Below are 21,540 nucleotides of genomic sequence, written 5' to 3' on the forward strand. Positions count from 1 at the left end.
GGCTACTATTTTCCATACAAAAATATGTCAGAGATGCTCTTGGTTAGGGTGTTCAGAGAAAACCAAAATCTATTAGTGAAAAGATCAAAATCAGGATTTTTGGCTGGCAACTCAAAACTGGTCCTTAAAAGTCCTGCTGAGTGAACTACCAACAGCTCTAGAGAACTTCCCTTTGCAATGGGCCATGAAGCAAGGGAGTGAGTACGTCATCTTGGCGGGACCAGCTGGGTGGACAGTTTCCATTCTCCATGCGAAACGAGGAGGTCCGAGATTCCTGCACACTGGGAGCAAAAACTTGCAACATTCCTGCCAGTGCTGGAGCTTCACAGTGATCTGACTGATTTTATCCAGCCCTCTTAAAAAAGGAAAAAAATCCAGAACAAAGTCAAGTTCCACCGAATCCTGTGAAAGAATCATTCTAGTCAAAACAAAGAATCAGACTGACAAACCATAACAATATAAAGAACTTTTATTTTTCTTTTTTTTTCTTCTTTTTTCTTCTTTTGCTGTGTAAAGTTTCATTATTATGCTCACAGCTTTGTACCAAAGTGAAAGAAGAAAACCAAGGTCAATCTGTGCACATGTTCTACACAGCTTAAATTATTAAATATTCAATCATGTTGTTTTATTCCACTTCTATTCTTCAAAAAGACTGTTTAACGCTTACAGCAAAATGAAATTTGAGAAGCTGGCAGGCGCATACAACAGAATATATACCTACACAGTTTGCTCTTTACTTTCACTATTAAATATTTTACAAACAGTAGCTGAAACCATTTCCTTATCCTTCCTCACATATTCTGCAACTCTGGACAACTTAGACTGTTTGAATGACAGTACCATACAAGCCTGAAAACCAAGATTCATCTTTACCTGTGTTTTAATTCAAAAGAATGGAAAAATATTTTCTCAACACCACATTTTTGTTTCTGGGAACCTACAGTTTATTGCAAGTTTTCAGTTATCGTTTACCTTGATCCAGCATTATTGTACAGTTTGAAAGTGTGCGTTAAGAACTGCACTACTTCAAACACACTGCACAGCCAAACTCCTGCTATTTTGCAGAAGTCAGCTCATGCGCTGATAATATGTTTAAAGTCTGCAATCCACACATAAGTGACACAAGGCAAGCAGAAGCTGGGATATTTAATGTATCTTTGTACCAATGGATGCAGCAGTTTTCCCTCTGGCCCCTTCCACATACAGAAGCTGCGGCGTTAGGCCATAAAGTATTTTGCACTGTCAGTTAACTTATTTTTCCCTGTGATTTGAAGGAAAAAGGAGCAACGAATATAGACCAGTCCTAGCATTGTCTTATTCAATACGTGTGAGGCTGTCGGGGTTGGGGAAGGTTAAGCTTTGCAGCACGTGAACTTTTAAGTGATCACTTTATGCTACTCATGCCCTCCTTTTGGAGCTTGGGCAGGGCTTGGTATGCCTATGGTGCAACAAGTTCTCATGCTTTTGAAAAGAATGATATAAGCAGTTTCAGTAGCATCTGGACCATCCTTTATATCATAAAAGGCCATAATACTGCTGAGCACTTCCTGTCCGTTGAGGAGTCTCATAGCTTAATAAGCCCAATGCCAGTCCTGCTAAGAGGAAAATGGTGGCTTGCACCCCCAAAGGGGCTGCCACATTCAGTCAGCCATATAGCAAGTCCAGAGCTCATTATTTAACATTTGACTAATAAAATAAATGCAGCTTGCCACAAAATAAACCCTCACTCTACTCACTCTTCCACCCACAACTTTTTACTTGCATAAAAAAAACAAACTGAAAACAAAAATAATCCTGAAACAGACTTCAGATGTGCAGTTCTGCTTTTCATGCAAATATTACTCCATTAAACTTCACAAATAGTCTGCCTTCCCAAAGTTATTACACTCTTCAACTGGAGGTATATCAGGAGTCAAAACCCTAAGTTGCAAGACCAGAGAGGATCTCATTAATGGCTACCAAGCCAATACATTAGTTTACCACCTCTCTTCTGCAATTGCCACCTGAAGAAGTGAATGGCCATTAGCGAGAGCTGCACTGAATTCCAGCTGAACAAACAGGAAACCTCCCCACAGAATTCCAGAGAAGCCTGGGGATTTCCACAGCTGCACAACAACTTCATAGCAAATCCTGTTAAGATATTCTCAGAACAAAGCAGCCCCGCATTTTCCTCTGAACCTCTAAGCAATTTTTAAAATTGTTTTTAATTTATGAAGTAAAATTTTATAAACACTCATGCAGCTCTGCCTCATCCATTTTAAGATTCTTACAATATATCTGAAATGATCTACAAAGTAGCAAAAGACACCACTGCTAAAGCTAAAGCTAAAGCTGGATTTCAGAAGTCCAGACTTTCAGGAAGACTGTTTTCAAGGACAGATAAGGAAATGTCATGGACTACATGAAAAGGAAGTCTGCTTCCACCAACTAGAAAAGATAAACCCAACAAGCAATCAGGAATGCAAATAAAGTGTAATAACTGTGTTTGTTGCAACACCTAGCGAGAAAGATCTTTACACGTTCCTGAAAACAGCTGGAAGAACGTGAAGAATCACAAGGAAGAAGTAAAAAAATCTACTCTCACTCGCTATTTTTCAGAATGCTACAATCACTCCACATGCTTGTCCTCAGGACACACACCTCCACAGCTTCACTTCAAGCATAGCCCATAAAGGACAGCTTGAGACATTCACATCATTTATGCCACACTTATACATGCTCCCTCACTGTGGTTCAAAAAAAACCCCAGAAAAACTCTTGAACATCAATAATTTTGGAAATGGTTTAAGTATTATGCAGTCTTTTGCTTTTAGGTCATGAAAAAAACCAAATACTCTCGGAGACTCTAGAGCAATACAGCCTGCATCAGAAAACATTTACACTGCTCAGAGATTTCCCTGAACTTTATTCTCTCTTGAATTGCTTCATCCACAGGCCACAGAAAAGAAAGAAAAAAAAAGCACAACCCAAAACCACAAACACACACCCCAAAAACCAAAACAAAAACACCCTCAAAACAGCCTGGGGTCTGAGCCATATACTGGGTTTTTTTCCTGTCCACAAACAGCTTAATAAAAAAACCCAAACAAATCACCACAAAAGCAGTGGAACCTCAGAGATTCCTATGTCTTTCAAGTAGGATGCTACTGCATCTCATTCCTATTTTACTTCTGTCTCTCAAAAAATCATCAATGTCAAGCAATTACAGACAAATTATGCTTGTCTGCTAAGACAATACAAAAATAGCGTGCTTCAGAGAAGGCCCTGAAGTTCCCTGATTTGATGGAAGACTGGAACATCTATGGGCTTCCCTCAATCACTTTCTTGGCCTAAAAAGGCTTCTTTATAGTCAAAGAATGAGGCTATAAAACTTATTTGGTCTATGGTTGGCATACCAAGCCTCTAAGTAGTGGAGAAAGATATGCCCAGTAAAAATAGTACATTCAATTTGTTTGAACAGTGCTGGATTCATTTATAAGCAGCTCAGTTTTGACACTGGGCTGTCTTTACCTTCTGTTACAGTTTAAGGAAACCCCTGCTTTTTTTATCCTGAGCAGCAAGCTAGGCAAAAGTGAACACAAAGCTCCTTGCTAGATTAGTCTCATTGTTTGAGAGAGCTCTTTGCTAAATTAGTGTCATTATGGGAGAGAGGATCGCAAATGCAAGAAGTACATTTCACTAAACTTTTACACCCCAAGGGACACCTGCAGAGGAACCCTGACAAGTAGAAACAGCCTTCCCCTCTGCACTGGCTTCTCTGTGGTACCTTCTGTGCATTAGTAGAAACAAGACTTTTACATGTGATATGCATTTTGTATCCTCAGCTTCTGCTTGAGAACTTGAGACTTTAAAATCCTTTAAAATCCTGCTCCATTCTTTCCAGTTGAGTTTTTGTGAACTTGATATAGCCCAAGCCAATTAAGCCAGTTCACAACAGAAACAAAATACTACCTAAGTGGATGCACTTAGGCAGTGCCTTTGCATTTCTCTTTAGTTTGCTACACCATGAAGATACAGGACTGCAAAGCTCAGTCACTAAGATTCCAAATAAAATCAGGAATCCAGCTAAGGTGGTGTATCCAGATAGTAGTGGTTATGCTGCTATTTAACTAAAACAAGAGCCAACAGAACTTACTTCTTTCCTGTACATAAGTACCTATATTTAAAAAGACTAAGATTGCTAAGCACATGAGTGGAGCCACTGTTCTGACTGTTTTGCTGCTACTGGCATATCTCTCAAGAAATAACGGCTTTCCTCCAAATAAACAAAATACCTCAGGAGGTATAGTATTTAGGCAGTCTGTCACTGTATATATTGTGCCAGTTATAGCAATTTTCACACAAGTAATAAAAAATAAGTTACAATTAACATTAAAAAATTGAATTTATTCCAGTTCTCCATAAAATACCTTTTCCTTTTATGAAGAAAGTCAAGATGTACACTGGATATTCAGGTTACACTGTCAGAATTTGTGATATTCTGGTTTGCAGAATTTTATTAAAATCAGCTAAAAAGTTGGATACAACATAAAAACAGACATGTCTTAGACACTTAATAGGCTTCAAGCTGAGTTTGCAAACCTATTGTAATCTAAGTTCTCAACACCCCTCTGGACTTCTCAAAGACTCTCAGACTATGTGCTTCTTCAAATGAAACAAAACAAACAGAAAAAAAACAAACAAAAAAACAAGGCAGACAAGAGGAGGGAATATTCTTATCTGTCAATGAACTAAAAACTTGCAAGAATCTTCCATTTGGGCCAAGTCTTAATTGACCAGCCTTATTTCTACAGAGTGCAACACAACCTGCAGTCTCTGTAGCAAAGCATTTCGGTCCCACTCCATTTTTGCATTCCAAGTGGGAAAAGAAAGAGGAAAGACTGGAGTAAGGAATTGATGTTTTTTGGAATAATTCTGACATATAAAATTACTTCCCAATGTGGGAGGTGAAAAGCTTCATGAGTCAATCTTGCTGTCATCCTCAGCATGTCTTTCAATGTGTCCTACAGCATCCTAAAAAAGAACCAGAGAAGTCAGTTAAAAATAGTAATAATAATAATCATCCCCACCCGCACAAAAAACTTTGCAAACGATTCTTGAAGCCTCAGTGAAAGTGACATTCTAGATAATATACATTTTTTAGCTTAAAGCATCTACAAAAAATTTAAAAAAAATATAAATCACTGCCAAGCTATTAAATCACATACATAAAGTATCTCACATACCACATGATTCAAGGCAAATAAAAAACCAGCTTCCTTTCTGACTAGAAGGGATTATCAAATAAACACATCATATCCAAAGCCAGTGCTTAAAGAGAAATTAAGGATTCTACTTCTGTTTCTTAGTTCTCAAAGAAACCTCCTTCCATTGCATATTTTGAAAAGCATTCAACAGGTAGGTAGTTTATATTGCCAAGGAGTAAAATGTGGATTTTACCAATCAGTCTATACTTAACAACCCTTCTTCCACCCACCCCCCAACCCTTTCCACATCACTTAATCCAACTGCCATCCAACTCTTATGCCCTCTTCATTTTTTTCCCCATCTGTGCTAACATTTACTCAGAAATGTATGCATTATACTTATTTAAATATCATTAGCAAAACCAATCGTGTGTGTGAAAAATAAACGGCATCAGCATCCACAACAATGAAGGGAGGTAGCGATGGATAAAAATTAAGAGAATAAAAATCTGTTTCAAGACTGATGGTTGTTCATCTTAAAAATAAATTTGTCCTACAAAAACTTAATAACATCTTGAGTACAGTTATCAAAATATCTTCTGAAATTCCAAAACTTTACCATTTCATGTAATATTTTAGGATCAACTGTTTTAAATTGACCATATCTCAAGTTATTATACTTAGCTGCACTCTTCCTCTGTCACAGGTTGAGCTGAACCCTATTAGCCCTGTATGAGTGTAACTGTATGCAGTTAAGCCTGTCAAGACTAGAAGAATTTAACCCTTTTTAAGCGAAATAGGATCAAGTCCCACAGTTGGGGTGATACAAAGTACTTCATACTACCAAATACAACCACGTTAGTTCAACCACATACCTGCTTGGAACCTTTCCTGGAAGTAAAGAAAGCATCACAGTTCTTCCAACGACATTTTAGGGTCTGAAAATTTGGGTTGGTGTGGTCCGTTAGCAAGTGTTGTTTCAGATGGTCCACAACTCCAAAGATCAGTGAACATCCATGCCACTGGTAGAAAAAAACATGCCAGAATAAGCCACGGAAAAAGAATTTTGGCTAATGCTTTTCTTCTTGCAACTTCACAATATTCTACCAAGACTGTTCACACACATACCACCTCCTGTAACTTTTTAATCTTCTTATTCCATTTCCATTCTCAATGGTCTCTATTCCTTTAATTACAGCTTTACAGAGATTATTCCTGCCTCTAGCCCAGCCTAGACCATCAGCAACAATGGCAGGAGGAGGAGAGGAACTAAGTCTTTAAAAGATTAAGCTTACGGGAGACAGATTCATTGGGAATTTAATTAAACTTATTTAGCAGAGTAAATCAGCTTTTCTATGCCACTCAGCTGAAGTTTTTGGTTTTAAACAGTTACATGTCACTATCTACAAATTCCCAGAAAGAAAAATAATTTAAGATACTACCACCAACTTTCCCCAAAGCATACACATAGACCATGTAAAATGGAACTAGAGATATATACTTATATTTAAAATGTACATATACATTTTAAAAATATTGTTGAATTATAATAAATTAAAGGTCAAGCTATCCAAAACTGAGTAGTGACCACCCCCAGAAAATTAGTCTCAAAACTATATCAAAGGAAGGCTAAAAACATTTTGCTCATTACCCAGCAACGATAATTCTGCATCAGATTAAGCCTCACAGCTCTGACACTGCCATCATAACATCCAGTGTAGATCTGTAAAAGAAACATTTATGGATAAGCAAGCTGGGAATAACAGAAAAAAAATGAAGTCACATTTTGAAGGAGGCTTCAGTGTAGAGTATATTAGGTGAACAACAAAAAAATATCAACATGCAAGGCTTCTAAATTTAAAAAAATGGGTCTAACCTAATTGTTTTAAGATTTGCATTCATAGTTTACAAAAATCTACTAGTGAATAAGAAATGTTTCCCTAACTTCTAAAGTCGATAGTGTCATGTGTGTAAGAGTTGAGAAGACTTTAAAATATAATGTTACTATCCACTGAAGTGAAAAAAAATTTTAGATGTAAATGTAAAGTTGAATATATTTCCAGGACTTAACCAGTTATATGTATAACAAAAAGGGATGGAGAGGAGGGGTGAGGAAGAATATCAGAATTTCAGAAAGAGAAGACTGATGCAGATCCTGAAAAGGTAGGCAAAATGACACCTTAAAAAAACCTCTTTTGTTAGGCAAATGCTCTACACAAAATTGTCCTTTGGAAAGAAAAGGATGTCAGATGCTCGTAATCCCATAAAGCACATTCATTGTTAAAAAAGTCCTCACATAATACAGAAAACTCTGCAAGCTGAAGATTTCATTTGTTATTTTTGTTCAAGTCTTTTTGTCTCTTGGAAATTCATCACTAGGATGTAACAGCTAATCTGCTGTATGTAAGAGACTACACTTTACTACTAAGACTACTACAAAAATTATAAGCTTTCACTTGTCACTAAGCTTCTCATCTGAACACTTCTTTGATTTGAGAATGCCCAAAACAGACTATTGCTGGGGGACAGTTCAAGCCTCAGACTGTAAGCACAAAGCCTGAGTGCACTTAGCTCTCCATCTCACTCACATGAGAAGTGAAGCTTGGCCAGTATGTATTCCAATTAGTAGGAGATCAGTTCTGTTAGACTTTGTTCTCCTGTTTTTACAGATCATTACTATACCTCTTATTTTACAACCTGAAATAAAGTTTGCAAACAAATTCCTACATATGCAGGCAAATAAGTGCTTTTAATGACTATTTTAAGCAAGTTATTTACCCAGAAGTGCTTCTGAAACCTATCTTGCAGTGCAGATCCAGGAAGAAATCTGTGCACCTAAATCAATTGCATACCTTTGCTTAGGTTCTATCAAAGGTTACTAGAGGTTTGACTGTGGGTGAATTTTTTCCTCTAGTATCTGTGTGACACTCGAGTAAAAGTCAAACGGGATTGATGCTTGAAAAGAGGGAATATTTTACTATTTCTAGGCTCTTCATTGCAATCATCACTTTAAACAGAACTAGTGTTTTAAGACTACAGTAAGCTAGAATGCAATTTTTTCCCAGACAATAATATTACATAAATACAAAACTGTTATAGCAACTTGATCTTTTGGCTGACATTTCTAAGTTTTTCTGTCTTAGTCAGACAGCAGGTTGATTTCATTATCTGAAAAATTTCAACTGTCTTGTTGAAATTACAGCCTGCTCTTTGAGACCAGTGAAAAGAAGGAAGTTACCATGCTCTTATGGATGGTCATACACATGATCATATCTGTGTGGCCTCCATAGACTTGCAAGCGGTCGTGTGACTTGAAAGAAACAGAAACAGACACTTAATAGCATGACAGTTAATAGCCATTTTTCACAGACATGCAAATGACAATGCTTCCAAGAGCAGCTTCCTGGGTAGCAACTAAACTCCCCTGGTGGATTCCAAACTTCATAGGCACCATGAAAGCTCACTTTTTCTTACATTACTTCTGTAAGTCTTTTTGTCCAACTAAGCACTTGGTCTTTCAAGCAGACAAAACTAACATTTCCCCACTTTTCTGAGCTGTCACTATCTTAGGATAACCCAGGTTCTAAAACAAAAAAAGGTTTAGGTTATATTCTTTAAAACCCATGTATTTTGGCTGGTGAGACAACTATATATTCTGAGTGACAGGAAAGAGAGGGATGGGCCAGAGACTAGTAAGCACAAAGATGACTTCTACTTGACTTCAAAATTGTTAATTAACACATATTAGGTAAATGTTATTTTCTTACCTGTAGTTCATAAACACGAACAAATTTATCCAGACATGCTGTCACCATCACTTTCCCAAGAATGTTCACAACCGTTACTGCATGGTTATGGCCTTTATAGATCCGTACCAGCTCTCCAGTCTGCATCAAGAAAAAGCAAAGGCAAATAGGTGTTTTTTGTGGGTTTTTTTGTTGTTGTTGTTTGTTTGTTTGTTTAAAAAACAACAAAAAAAACAGTTTTATCTAACCTAGACAGGGTAGCTAGCTTCAATGCTCACTACTCAAAAAATGGAAACACCCTTTATTAGACTTCCATTTCCTGTGAAGGCACTTCTCGATTATGATCAAATACTACTTATCCTTTTCTTTGCCCAAGTTAACACAGAGCCATTCCAGTACAACAGAAATGCATGCCACTATGAAAAGTGTCTACTTCTCTTTCTATCGTTAGTTACATGTTCCCATCTATCCTGCAACTAGTACTGTGCTATTAGTACTAGCAATATTTATGTAGCCACAAGGATCAGTGAGCAACTTTAGCTAAATACACAGAAATATACAAATTTTTTTGTCAATTAAAATTTACCTCTGGTAAGTTTCTTAATCTAACTTGTTGCATAGCTACATGAATGCTTCTGCTACCACAGGGGAAAGACGATGTAAAAAGGAAGAGACTGGCAGGCTAGAGACAAATTATTCACAACAGGATAACAGCTTTTGAACCAGCTAGTTTGGAATGCTGTTCATGTTCCTCAAGTTTTTCCTGTAATAAAGAAACTCTTCCCCCAGTAGAATACCTCACATGGCTTTGCTCTGAATCCTTTCCACATTATCAGCACATTTGTAGTAATATTTGCAAAAGCAAGATCCCCAGATAAAAAGGCATTGCATATCATATTACAAGAGTCAGCATGTTTATGTTTCCCAAGGTATATTATCCTCTGCATCCCTCCTTGTTTAGCTAGAGTGCATAGTCACATTGACAAAATCGTATGACTTCCTTTTCTGGAAGCTATTCTGCCCCACCAGTCAGTCAAAAATTCTGGAAATACTGACTTTATAGCAGAGGACTTCATTGCCTTAATAGCAAAAGTCATTCCAACTTTACATACGAGACTTACATGAATGTTGTGGGCATGAACAGACTGATCACTGGAGCCACTGAATACCAGATCATTCACAACCTTACCAAAAAGAAAAAAAAAAGAAAAAAGAAAGAATAGTTTTATTTTTGTAACAAATATGGAAATAGGCAAGCAAAACATTAAGATGCTGTTCAGTTTAAAGTTGCATTGTAGTATTTCTTAAATTTGACAGTCTTAAAATCAACAGAGAGTATGAAAAAAAGCATGCACTGAGTTCTTCACATAAGAGCTAGAAAATGTACTATGCTATCCTAATGACTTTTGACACTTCACAATTGACATTAGAAGCTGTTAACTTGCAGCCCACCAGGCTAACTCATCCTACCTATGGACTATTCTCAGGGACAGCTCAGCAGCAGATTAGGGACCAAGCAAACTGAATGCAGAATGCTGCTCTGCCCATGCACAGTAAAGCCCATAGTTTCCTGGAAATATTGGATGTGCTGTGCACTTCTATTCTGGTCACGTAAGAAAGACAGTGCTCCTGACAAGTACTAATCTAGAAAGGAAGCTTAATAGGTCCATCATGGATCAAGAAGGGACCACAGTATGCTGCCACACAAGCAGGACTAGGATAGTCCACAGGGCAAAAAAGGCTGTGCCACTGCACCATGACATCTAAAGTGACAAATACAATTTATGGAAGTCATCCCCTATCTGTTACATGATAGTGGTCACAGCAAAGCAGTCAGACAAGCATATGTTCCAGCTTGTAATCTCAGGAGCCAGACACCTGTAAATAAGTGATAGTGATTCTTCTATCACTTATAGTAATTCTCTAGAGTTACTTTTTTTTTTCCCAGTTTCCTCTGAGATTTGTACTATCAGGGTATGTGAAAACTAGCTTCATCTTTTCCCCATCTTTCCCTCTGTTGTCAACCTCACATTTCAAGATTCCTTGAATCTTTTAACAACATGAAATAAACATGCTTCCTACATATACACCCCCAACAGTTTTGCTGGGAACATGAGATATGGCAGCCAGCCAGAGACAATTTCCTACCAAATTACTCAATTACTCAGTGAAATCCTCTATTTCCTACCACAATCTGCTCACTATTAGATAAGGAAGAAAAAGCACACCATTTTAAGCATTCTTTGTCAAAAACGTATTTTCAGAGACACTTGCCTTCATGCAGAGTATAGTCTTGCTGTGACCTTCCAGGGTTCTGAGAAGCAGCCCATTCCGTGCATCTCGCACACTGATGGTGCAGTCATAGGAGCCCACTACCAACAACTTGCGTGCTCCTTCCTGAGCTGTGGCTAGACAGCTCACTGCTCTAGGGCCATGGCATTCAAAGGTATCAACCTGCTTGTTGTTCTGTTGGGGGAGGAAAAAATGGTGTTTACGAACTAAAACTTTGCTATGACACTGACTAGACTACTGAGTCCTTTTTGTGTTGTACTCATTATAACATCTGATTTCAGTTTAGTAACACACCATTTCAGCAGCGTTGAAGAGTTGCATGTTGAAGAGTTGCATGTAAGAGTTGCATGTTAACAAGTAAGTTTCCAAATCAAGGAAATAAAGTCCCTATGTTGGGCTTCGATTTTCCGTTTTTTAAAAAAATGTTTCAGTATTTAGCAAAGGTCCAGTAAATCCTCATTCCAAGTTAGAACAATGAGAGGAAATAGTGTTATAAGAAAAATGCAAAACAGAATAAATTTGTAAGGATAAATTTGAGAAATTAGCCTAGGATCCATGAAAATAATAATCAGAAAAATAATTTATTTAAATAATTATTTTTATTAGCTTTTAAATATCGTGGGAACTGCTGATTAAGCCTCTTTGCCAGAAAACCATGTGAATGAGTCTCTTCTGTAACTGCAAATGGAGCAGGCAAAACCAGCAACACATTACATTATCTCACACTACTTTGATGCACCAGAAAGGAGGATTCACAAATAATCAACTGTGTCAGAAAACTCTCATGTCACATGACTGGTAGGCAGGTGGAACCTTAAGGAAAAACGTGACAATACAGCAGTTAAGAGAAAGGTAACCGGAGGGAAGGGGAGATGGGACAGCTTCATGCACTAACAAAATAAAGGACCAAAAGGGGCTAACAGTGACCATTTATACCAAAATACTTTAATTACAAATATGCTTACTACTGAAGAGAAAGAATGGAAAGAAACACAAAGTGGAGAGAAACAGCATCACAGAAGGCTTTTAGGTGCCAATATTTAAACAAACTAACCTTTATGCTGAAGGTAACCACACTGCCGTTTGCAAGGCCTGCATAAAGGATCCGCCATCTACTGTGTAAACACAGCACTCGATCTTCCAATTTAAACTGTTCCATGCACTCTCTGGTCTGGCAACAGAAAGAAGTATTTAAAGCTTTTAATTAACTGAAAACAATTCAGGGAAAAAAGCCTGAAGTGAATGATGATTTTCACCTACAAGCTGCCTTTTTTGAACCAACAGAGCTGGAGAAAAACATCTGAAAATCGTGTCACATGGCAGTTTGATCCTGGCTTTAATCAACTCATTCCCATCTTTGAGACTTCACTGTACTTCACCAACCAGTTATAACCCTAAAAGCTTTATTCTAGTCACAAACTCTAATGTATACAGAAGTCTAGACTACAGGCTGTACATATATATATATATATGAAAAATATCCTGTTACATGCTTGAGTTTGAGGAATCCCCATGAAGTCCTCCACAGGGAAGTGCCATGAATCATCAGCTTTAGAATTAAAAACCCCTGGCAGTTTGCACCTGTCCTGGTTTCAGCTGAGATAGAGTTAATTTTCTTTATAGTAGCTGGTATGGGGCTATGTTTTGGATTTGTGCTGAAAACAGTGTTGATAATACAGAGATGGTTTAGTTGTTGCTGCACTAGTCAAGGACTTTTCAGCTTCCCGTGCTCTGCCAGGTGCACAAGAAGCTGGGAGGGGACACAGCCAGGATAGTTGATCCAAACTGACCAAAGGGCTGTTCCATACCACATGATGTCATGCTCAGTATATAAAGCTGGGGAAGAAGAAGGAAGGGGGGGACATTTGGAGTGATGGCGTTTGTCTTCCCAAGTAACTGTTAGGCGTGATGGAGCCCTGCTTTCCTGGAGATGGCTGAACACCTGCCTGCCCATGGGAAGTAGCGAATGAATTCCTTGCTTTGCTTTGCTTGCATGCACAGCTTTTGCTTTACCTATTAAACTGTCTTCATCTCAACCCTCGAGTTTTCTTACTTTTGCTCTTCCGATTCTCTCCCCCATCCCACCAGGGGGGAGTGAGCGAGCGGCTGCGTGGTGCTTAGCTGCTGGCTGGGGCTAAACCACGACAGTCCTTTTTGGCGCCCAACGTGGGGCTCGAGGGGTTTGGGGTGATGACGGATTTGACTGGAATGTGCTAGATGGAGTTTATAGCTGTTGTTGCTGTTTGGTTGTTGGTTGGCAGGCTTCTGTGCTTGCTGTGGGGCTTGCTTGCCTTGCTGTGTCTTGGGGTCTGGGGCTCGTTGGTGGCTGGTTTTTGCTTTCGCTGCTTGCCGTGCTGCTGTGCTGCTGGTCACCTTGCTCTGCTATGCCTGGGAACATTTTGATAACAGCAATGGCCTTGCGCCTGGGCTGGCAGATGGCCAGGACATCGCTGCTGTTTCTGTGCTGCTGTACTGGACAGGCTGGAACTCCAGTGTGAACTCAAGTCAAAGGGACTGTGACCTGTGGATGAATCCACGTGGGAGCAGGACACCCCGAAGCGTCTGTGCCCATGGATTAGCCCATGCCAGAGCAGGTATATCTTGAAACGTCTGTGGCCATAGTTATGCCTGTGCCACAGCAGGTGTACCTCTGAAGGGATTGTGGCCCAAGGATAAGGTCACGCTGGATAAGGTGCACCTCAAAGCATCTGTGGCTGTGGATGAAGTCCATGCTGCAGCAGGTACACCTCGAAGCATCTGTGGCTGTGGATAATGTCCATGCTGCAGCAGGTACACCTCGAAGCATCTGTGGCTGTGGATAAAGTCCATGCTGCAGCAGGTACACCTTGAAGCATCAGTGGCTGTGCACGAGGCCATGTTGGAGCAAGTTTACTTCTGAAGGTACTACTTTCTGTGGATAAGTCCAAGCTGGAGCAGGGGCAAGGGGAGGACTTCCTTGCAATGTTAAACTTGATGGTCTGTCCAAAGGGACCAGGGGTGGAGACTGTAATGGAAATACCTTTAAATTATTGTATCCCGTGATTTGAGTTGCATGTTGTGGGAATTACTATAGCAGGAACCCCTTGCTGCTAGCCAGGCTAGGAGCAAGGGGAGGAGTTCGTTGCAATGTTAAACCCTATATCCTGGTCCAAAAGGACCAGGGGTGGAGATTGTAATGGATATACCTTTAAATTGTTGTAACCCATGATTTGAGTTGCATGTTATAGGAATTACTACAGCCGGAACCACCTGAACAAATGGAGGAGAAGCCTTACAAGAAGCAGTGCAAGTGCAGCAGTGACCTGACCTGAGCTGGCTTTGGTGCCCAATAACTCCAAGAAACACACCACCTCTCCTGTCCTGAGTAACAACCATAAGAGATGAAGCCCAAAGTCATGGACTAAATGAACTCAGTGGACATTTTGCGGACATTTATGGACATTTTACAAATATTTTGTTGGGGTGGTCCATAGACTAAGGGAATGATATGTGCGTATTATATCAAAGGATGGGAAGGGTGACGGTGGTTAATGAGAATGTATTGGATAATGTGAGACCTGAGCATGACGTAAATTGTATAGAATAAGGGGTGGATACTGTCCTGGTTTCAGCTGAGATAGAGTTAATTTTCTTTATAGTAGCTGGTATGGGGCTATGTTTTGGATTTGTGCTGAAAACAGTGTTGATAATACAGAGATGTTTTAGTTGTTGCTGCACTAGTCAAGGACTTTTCAGCTTCCCGTGCTCTGCCAGGTGCACAAGAAGCTGGGAGGGGACACAGCCAGGATAGTTGATCCAAACTGACCAAAGGGCTGTTCCATACCACATGACGTCATGCTCAGTATATAAAGCTGGGGAAGAAGAAGGAAGGGGGGGACATTTGGAGTGATGGCGTTTGTCTTCCCAAGTAACTGTTAGGCGTGATGGAGCCCTGCTTTCCTGGAGATGGCTGAACACCTGCCTGCCCATGGGAAGTAGTGAAGGAATTCCTTGCTTTGCTTTGCTTGCGTGCGCAGCTTTTGCTTTACCTATTAAACTGTCTTCATCTCAACCTTCGAGTTTTCTTACTTTTGCTCTTCCGATTCTCTCCCCCATCCCACCAGGGGGGAGTGAGCGAGCGGCTGCGTGGTGCTTAGCTGCTGGCTGGGGCTAAACCACGACAGCACCCTGAAGCAGATATTTGCTTTCTAGTCCTTCAAGCCACAGGTTGGACGAGCCTTCCTATCATTTATCCTGAGAAGTCCAACTTCAGGAAGTCTCAGTCTGCTGTTCCACCTGTCCTCAGAATAATAGATAACTGTTTTCTCTATAGCTGCTCTAGAACGAGAGCAGTGCCTTCCACAAGCAATGAAGTTAGAAATGCAGCAAGACAAATAGGATATTGATGGCCAGACAACCATCCTGCACTTTGGTGTTCCCAACATTCGGGATCCCATCATGCTGTTCTGGGAAAAACTCTGCTGACAAGCTAGCCAAAAGATTAGGGTAGTAAATCACTTCACAGTTTGCTGTTTGGTTTTGTTTTTTTTTTTCCTGCTCCACTCTAATGAGGTATGACATGGGACTCATATCCAGCTCATATGGGTTGAAAACACTTTTTTCATTTATATTTGCAAAGAAACACTTGCATAAAAAAGCAGTACATGTTAATCAACACAGAGTTTGAGTACCTTGATATTGTAACAGTTGATAGTGTGGTCGCTTGAGCCAGTGTAGAGTGCAGTGTTCTTCCCATTTGTCTGAGTGACCAGGAGGCAGTTCACTTTTGAAGTATGTCCTTCAAAGATGGCCACACACTTCCTGCTCTAAAAAGGAAAGCATAGGGTCTGTCAGCATAAAGGCCCATAATGCCTCTCGGGATCTGTGCCTGACAGAGCAGGGACATGCAGCAATTTATCTCCCCTTACCCTTCTCACAGGGAGAAGGGGTTGGGGAGGGGGAGAAGAGAGGTTTGAAGAAAATAATAGAATAAAAAAAAAAAATTAAGTGCTTGAAAAAGCAGCTGCTTCCTTAACTACATAGTAAGGCTTTACAAAAACAGAATTGCAACCTTGTGACTGCAATTAATGTAACACCATTCCCACAACCTTACTTACAACCAGATTGTAGGCACAAACAGTTTTGTCTGCTGAGCAGGTATACAACAAATTCCCAAAAATCTGAATAGCATTCACTGCAGCCAGGTGTCCCTCAAAGTTTCCCTCTGTAGGTTCTTCATCCTCACCTGGCTCCGAAGACACTTCTGTAGGACAGACACATGTACTTTGATTACATGAGCACGCTCAAGCAAACACGCTACTGTTGTTTGTATTACCAAATAGCAGAACTATTTCGTGGGCTCAGCACCTTAAAGTCAGATTTCATTGTGGGTCCCAGCTGGAGGCTGTAAGTGGCAGAAGGCAATATAAAATGCCAGAAAGACCTTTATATGATAAGTCCAGAAAGATCTTTAAAATAGCAAAAGGATTGTATTATTGTTTGTCCTACAGCTCTATGGAGACTGTGGAGCAGAAGTGTTCATGTGGGAGGGGGCGCAGGGATGTGGAGGGCTCAAGGCACAAAGCATTCAATGAGGGTTGACATAAGCGAGTATGCATCACTTCCCACTTCAGTTTTTAGTGCAGGTTTTAACTTCAGGGCAAAATTCCCCTCTGGAAGCAGTTTGATTGAGAATTAACTCAAAGTCCTGCAAGATACTATACACAAAGTATCAGAAGAAAAGCTTAAAAGACATACCTGATGAGTTCTTTGATCCTCTTAGCGATGATATGGAAGTCTGCGTCTCAGCCACGCTGTAACACAGAAATAAAGAATAGCAAGATTGGACTTTGCGTGTTCATTTTCAGACAAAATATTGGTGTGAGTAATACTCTAGAATACAAGACTCTGCACTTAGCAGAAAATAGGCAGTAACAGATAAGCTCAAAAACAAACTTTCTGTGGAGGGCAGCCTTGTTCTTGTATTAGATAAATTAGTAGGTAACAATTCATTTGTTGGACCAAAACAGCAAATTCAATTTTCATTTCCCCCCTTATTTCTCTCCTGAATGAAATTTAAAGTTACTGATGTTGTAAGACTTTCTGCGTGGGGGGGGTGGGGGAAGAAAAAAAGAGAGGCCTCTTATGAACATTGTTTAATGCTTTTACTTTTGAGAGATCTACAATAATCTCACCTTCTTTTTGCATCATCCCTATAATTTGTGCCAATCTCACTGGTAGAGCTCACTTCATCATAACCAGAGCAAGATGCCTCTAGGACTGCTTGATCCACAGAGCTGCGTAAATCCCTCTTTGATGGACTGTCTGGTTTCTCATCTCCTGACTCTGATGAACCAACATCAACCACCTCACACTGGGGCACTGGAACTTCCACTAGTTCCAGAGAAGCATCACTGTCATTCTCATCTTTGTTTCTTGCTGTTTGAGCAGTAGCTCCATCCTCCTGTCTTGGAGGAGTGGATGTAGTAACTTTCTCTCCTTTAGGAACCTTTCCACCCTTGACTTTCCGGACAGGCTTAGAGTCAATTATATCCTGTTCTGTATCACTGTTCTCTGGCACGTGGGCTGCCCTCAGAGTTTTCTTCTTCCTTAACTTTCTCCTCCTCCTGTTGCCTTTTTCTGCTGGGACTACAGTGGTTGCCATCTGTTGTTCGGACGGTTCTGCTGACAATTTGGGGGTTTTATCCATTGGCATTTCTAGACGGACTGAATGCTTTGGAAGAGAAGTGCTACACTGATCCAGTAAAAAGCTTTCAGTCACTGTATCATGTGCTTCTCTCTTGCTGAAAATAGACAGTGAATGAGAAGGGTTCTCAGGAAGTCCAGCCTTTCCCCTGTCCACAGCAGGCTTGTGAACTTCTTGATCAGTGTGTTGAAAACAAGCTGCCAGCTCTGATAGAGATATGGTTGCAGAGATAACTGGATACACTGAAGTTTTCTGGTTGGTCTCTTCTGAAGAAAACAGACTAGTGTTATATTCAATCTGTACAGCAGCAATGAATATTTATGCAAAATTGCTTTCCCTGCATTTTTTTGTTTATACTTAGTTGTGCATGTAAACTACATATTCCTACATGTTGTAAGCTATGTGCACATGCAGATCTGCTATTTCAGTCAGCTATCCAGCCTTTAAAAAACATAGCTAGGGATTAAAATGTTTACCTGTGTACCCAGAAGCAAAGGAATGGGGCACATCTTTCAAGCTGCTGGTTGACTATACGCTTTTAAAGTTCTGACAAACAACCTTTGGTGAATCCTACATTGTTGGCTTAAGATGCTACTACCCTTCACTGTGTGCTCCCTTACCAGCTGTCACCACTGCTGTAGGACTGGTATTAACCAATGGATGCCTAATACATCTCAGCTGCTTAGTGACATAGTTTGAAGACCTTGTGCTTAACTCATCTGCATTAGTTATTTCTACCAAATTACTTGGACCTAACTCAAGGTAGATGAGTCACGCACAACCTACTCTGCAGCATCATACCTTCTATCCTAGGAATGGCAGCACTGTAAGCCGTCAGGGTAAGCTTTGTTAGTTCATCTGTGGTGGACTAAGCAATGGGGCAAACATACTGTCCCTGTCATTTTAATTTGAAGCTAATATGAACAAATGAATCCAACCTCTCAATTGATACAGGCTAAGAGCACAGGTAGCATCTCACACCTGTGTTTCCCACACCCTAAAATTCCCCAGTTGTGTTTACAATAACTACAATCCAGGACAGGATGTTTTAAGTTCATTTATTGCAGTGCATTTATTGGTGGGATCCCTCAATGTGACTGGGAAGCTGGCAGTATTTGCAACACTTTCCTGCTTCAGTCTTTTAAGAAACCAAGCAAATTAAACCTAAAGCAATGCTTAGCCAAAGCTGTTGGACTGTTTAACAGATCACAGTACAAATTTGATGCTTTAGAATTACGCATCCAACTAGAGACAGCTTAAATGTGAACATCGCACCCCACACCTCAGATGGGAATTTCCAAGATAAAACTAGAACTTGCTGACAGTGTAGGGTATATCGTATTGAAAGTAAATCAATGGAAAGCTGTTTTTCCCTCGACCCATAACTGTCCTACACAGCAGCAACCTGTTAGAAAACCCTCTACACAGAGGAAATTAATGCTTAGACAAGGTTTAAACAGTTACAGTGTTGAATTATACTGGGAAGAAGGCACACAAACCCTTACATTCTGAATACACCTCTAACATCATGTGTGCCTCATTTCCCACAGGAAGGGGAAGGGAAGGAACTTGGTCACTTAAAAACAAAACAAACAGGAAAATAAGACTAACCAGCAACTTAAACTGAAATTTCTAAAACCAAAAGTTATTAATTCTCAGCACTTGGACTACTGCAAGTGTTAGAAGAGGAAGTAGGAAATCACCATGGTAGTGCAAGAAAACAGAATCAGTCAGTTCCGCAGGTGGGAGAGATTGCTGGTAGTTAGGGGAAACCTAATGCAATCAGCTCCTTCAAAGCAAGGCTGAGCTGACCTCCTAGGGAAGCTGACAAGCCAGATGTTCAATCCCCAGAAAGCAGATAGTCTGCCCTCAGAAAGAATTCCTCTCCCCCAAATTACAGAATTTACCTGATGGTAAATGCTTACTTTCCCCCCCAAATTACCAAATTCATTTGATGGCAGACACTCATTTTAAATGTAGCACATATAGAAGTTGATCAATACCGAAACCACATTAATTTGACAAACAAACATCAAAAGAACATTCTTGCTTTTAGTATTTCAAAAATGAGTTTGTAGGAAACTGACAAATATGCTGATGTCATGAAGACATTTTTAAAGTAGTTATTTAAGTAATAAATACAGCTATGCATTGAAGGTTCATCTTTATGAGAAAAAACTAAAACACCTCTTTGGCTTCTGTTGTGCCTGCACAGACATCAATGAAGTCTGAAGATTCTGCAAGCAAGACACTTTATGCCACTGCAGCTAGTAATCACTAAACCTCTATTCTGAATTTTCCAACTCTAACATTAAAGAAAAATGACACCTCTTTTCATTGATGTTTAAACATAACAGAATGGCATATGCCAATAAAAATGGGAAAGCAAAGGAAAGGTAGTGGTTTCCTACAAGCTAAGTTTTAACAATGCAAACAAACACAAAAGCTAATTCTCTGCCCCCTCCTAGCCCCCCCCCCCCCAAAAAAAAAGTTTACTGTATGCCCCTAGAGCTTCATAATCCCTGTCAAATCCTCCAAAAAGAGATGAAGCAAAATTCACCATACTACATTAATGTAACGTAACACAGTAGAATACAGGAAATGCAATGATGACTAAAAAAAGCAGAAAGCACTATTTATACAGAATTCTGTATCTGAAGCAAACTGCAAAAAGGTAAAAAACCCTTCAAATTGGTGTATTTACAGAAGTCTAAGCTTCAATTCAGTCAACATTTATCTTGTGCTTATGAGATGCATGAGAAAAAAATGCTTTTCTCTTGTGCATGAGAAAAAAATATGCTTATAAAAGTAGAAAGGCATGGCTTTTTCCAATAGTATTTTCCACTTCGGTTGAAGGAAAAAAAAAAGTGTTGGCTATATTTATCTTTAACAAGGATCTTACTTATGAATCTTTATCTCAAATTATCTAAATTAAGGGCTTGGGTAAGTGACGTTATTATGGCAGACAAACAACAGTCAAGAGTCACCCTGCTTGACTTCATAGGCTCTTAGGAAAGTAAAGGATGATTGAGCTTTTAATCTTCAGTTTGTACCTTCAGTCACAGTAGCAAGTTGCAGTGGAAAGTACCAATAGCATTTAAGTCTTTGACCACAGACTACAGTTTTAGGGGGTTTAAACTGTCTAAATAAAGAGTTAGCAATTTCAGCTATAGCCATTAAGATCTTGTTTTTCTGAAGCAGTAGCTCTCACATTAGTAGTTCAGTTAATTCAGCCATTTCTCCTCCAGACAAAAGTGAACACATACCTTCACTGGTAGCCCTCCCCTACTCACTCCCACTCCCCTCACATAAGTGAACAGTGCCTAACGTCCTTCTTACAGTAAACTGTTTACTGAAATCACAAATAAGATCACATGAACTTTGAATGAGCATCTCCAGACCAGTGGGATTTAGAGAGACAGAGAGGGGGAGAAGGTGGATTGTTATTTTTAATATCACGAATTATACTCTTTGTGCTTATCCAGTAGGGTCCAAGAACATGGAATACTCTTAATGTAGTTGGTCATAATTTTTTAAAAAAGATCTTCAGGCATGCATTTGTCCTTTGTAGGCAGATTTGCAGCCTCCAATGCCCATTAAATGATGCAGAGTAGAAGACAACAACTACAGG

At 39.7% G+C, this 21,540-nt stretch overlaps 1 protein-coding gene across 5 annotated transcripts in view; it reads right to left on the reverse strand.

The window, feature by feature from the left end:
- Positions 1-519: 519 nt before the first annotated feature.
- The window catches only part of ZNF106 (zinc finger protein 106), a 47,392-nt gene continuing 26,371 nt past the window's right edge, over positions 520-21,540 (reverse strand). For 3 of the 5 annotated variants that reach the window (XM_072863865.1, XM_072863861.1, XM_072863864.1), the window contains 12 exons: positions 17,398-18,175; positions 16,961-17,016; positions 16,321-16,466; positions 15,895-16,029; positions 12,279-12,395; positions 11,207-11,398; positions 10,054-10,116; positions 8,954-9,073; positions 8,425-8,496; positions 6,838-6,909; positions 6,062-6,208; positions 521-5,013 (listed from right to left, as the gene is read on the reverse strand). In XM_072863865.1, coding sequence (XP_072719966.1) covers positions 4,957-5,013; positions 6,062-6,208; positions 6,838-6,909; positions 8,425-8,496; positions 8,954-9,073; positions 10,054-10,116; positions 11,207-11,398; positions 12,279-12,395; positions 15,895-16,029; positions 16,321-16,466; positions 16,961-17,016; positions 17,398-18,175 — 1,955 coding nt within the window. In that variant the 3' untranslated portion in view covers positions 521-4,956. Of the gene's footprint in view, positions 5,014-6,061; positions 6,209-6,837; positions 6,910-8,424; positions 8,497-8,953; positions 9,074-10,053; positions 10,117-11,206; positions 11,399-12,278; positions 12,396-15,894; positions 16,030-16,320; positions 16,467-16,960; positions 17,017-17,397; positions 18,176-21,540 lie in introns of all 5 variants that reach the window. The other 2 variants (XM_072863866.1, XM_072863862.1) reach the window with 1 other exon arrangement.

Source organism: Ciconia boyciana, chromosome 6 (assembly GCF_034638445.1).
Source record: "Ciconia boyciana chromosome 6, ASM3463844v1, whole genome shotgun sequence".
Classification (NCBI taxonomy): domain Eukaryota; kingdom Metazoa; phylum Chordata; class Aves; order Ciconiiformes; family Ciconiidae; genus Ciconia; species Ciconia boyciana.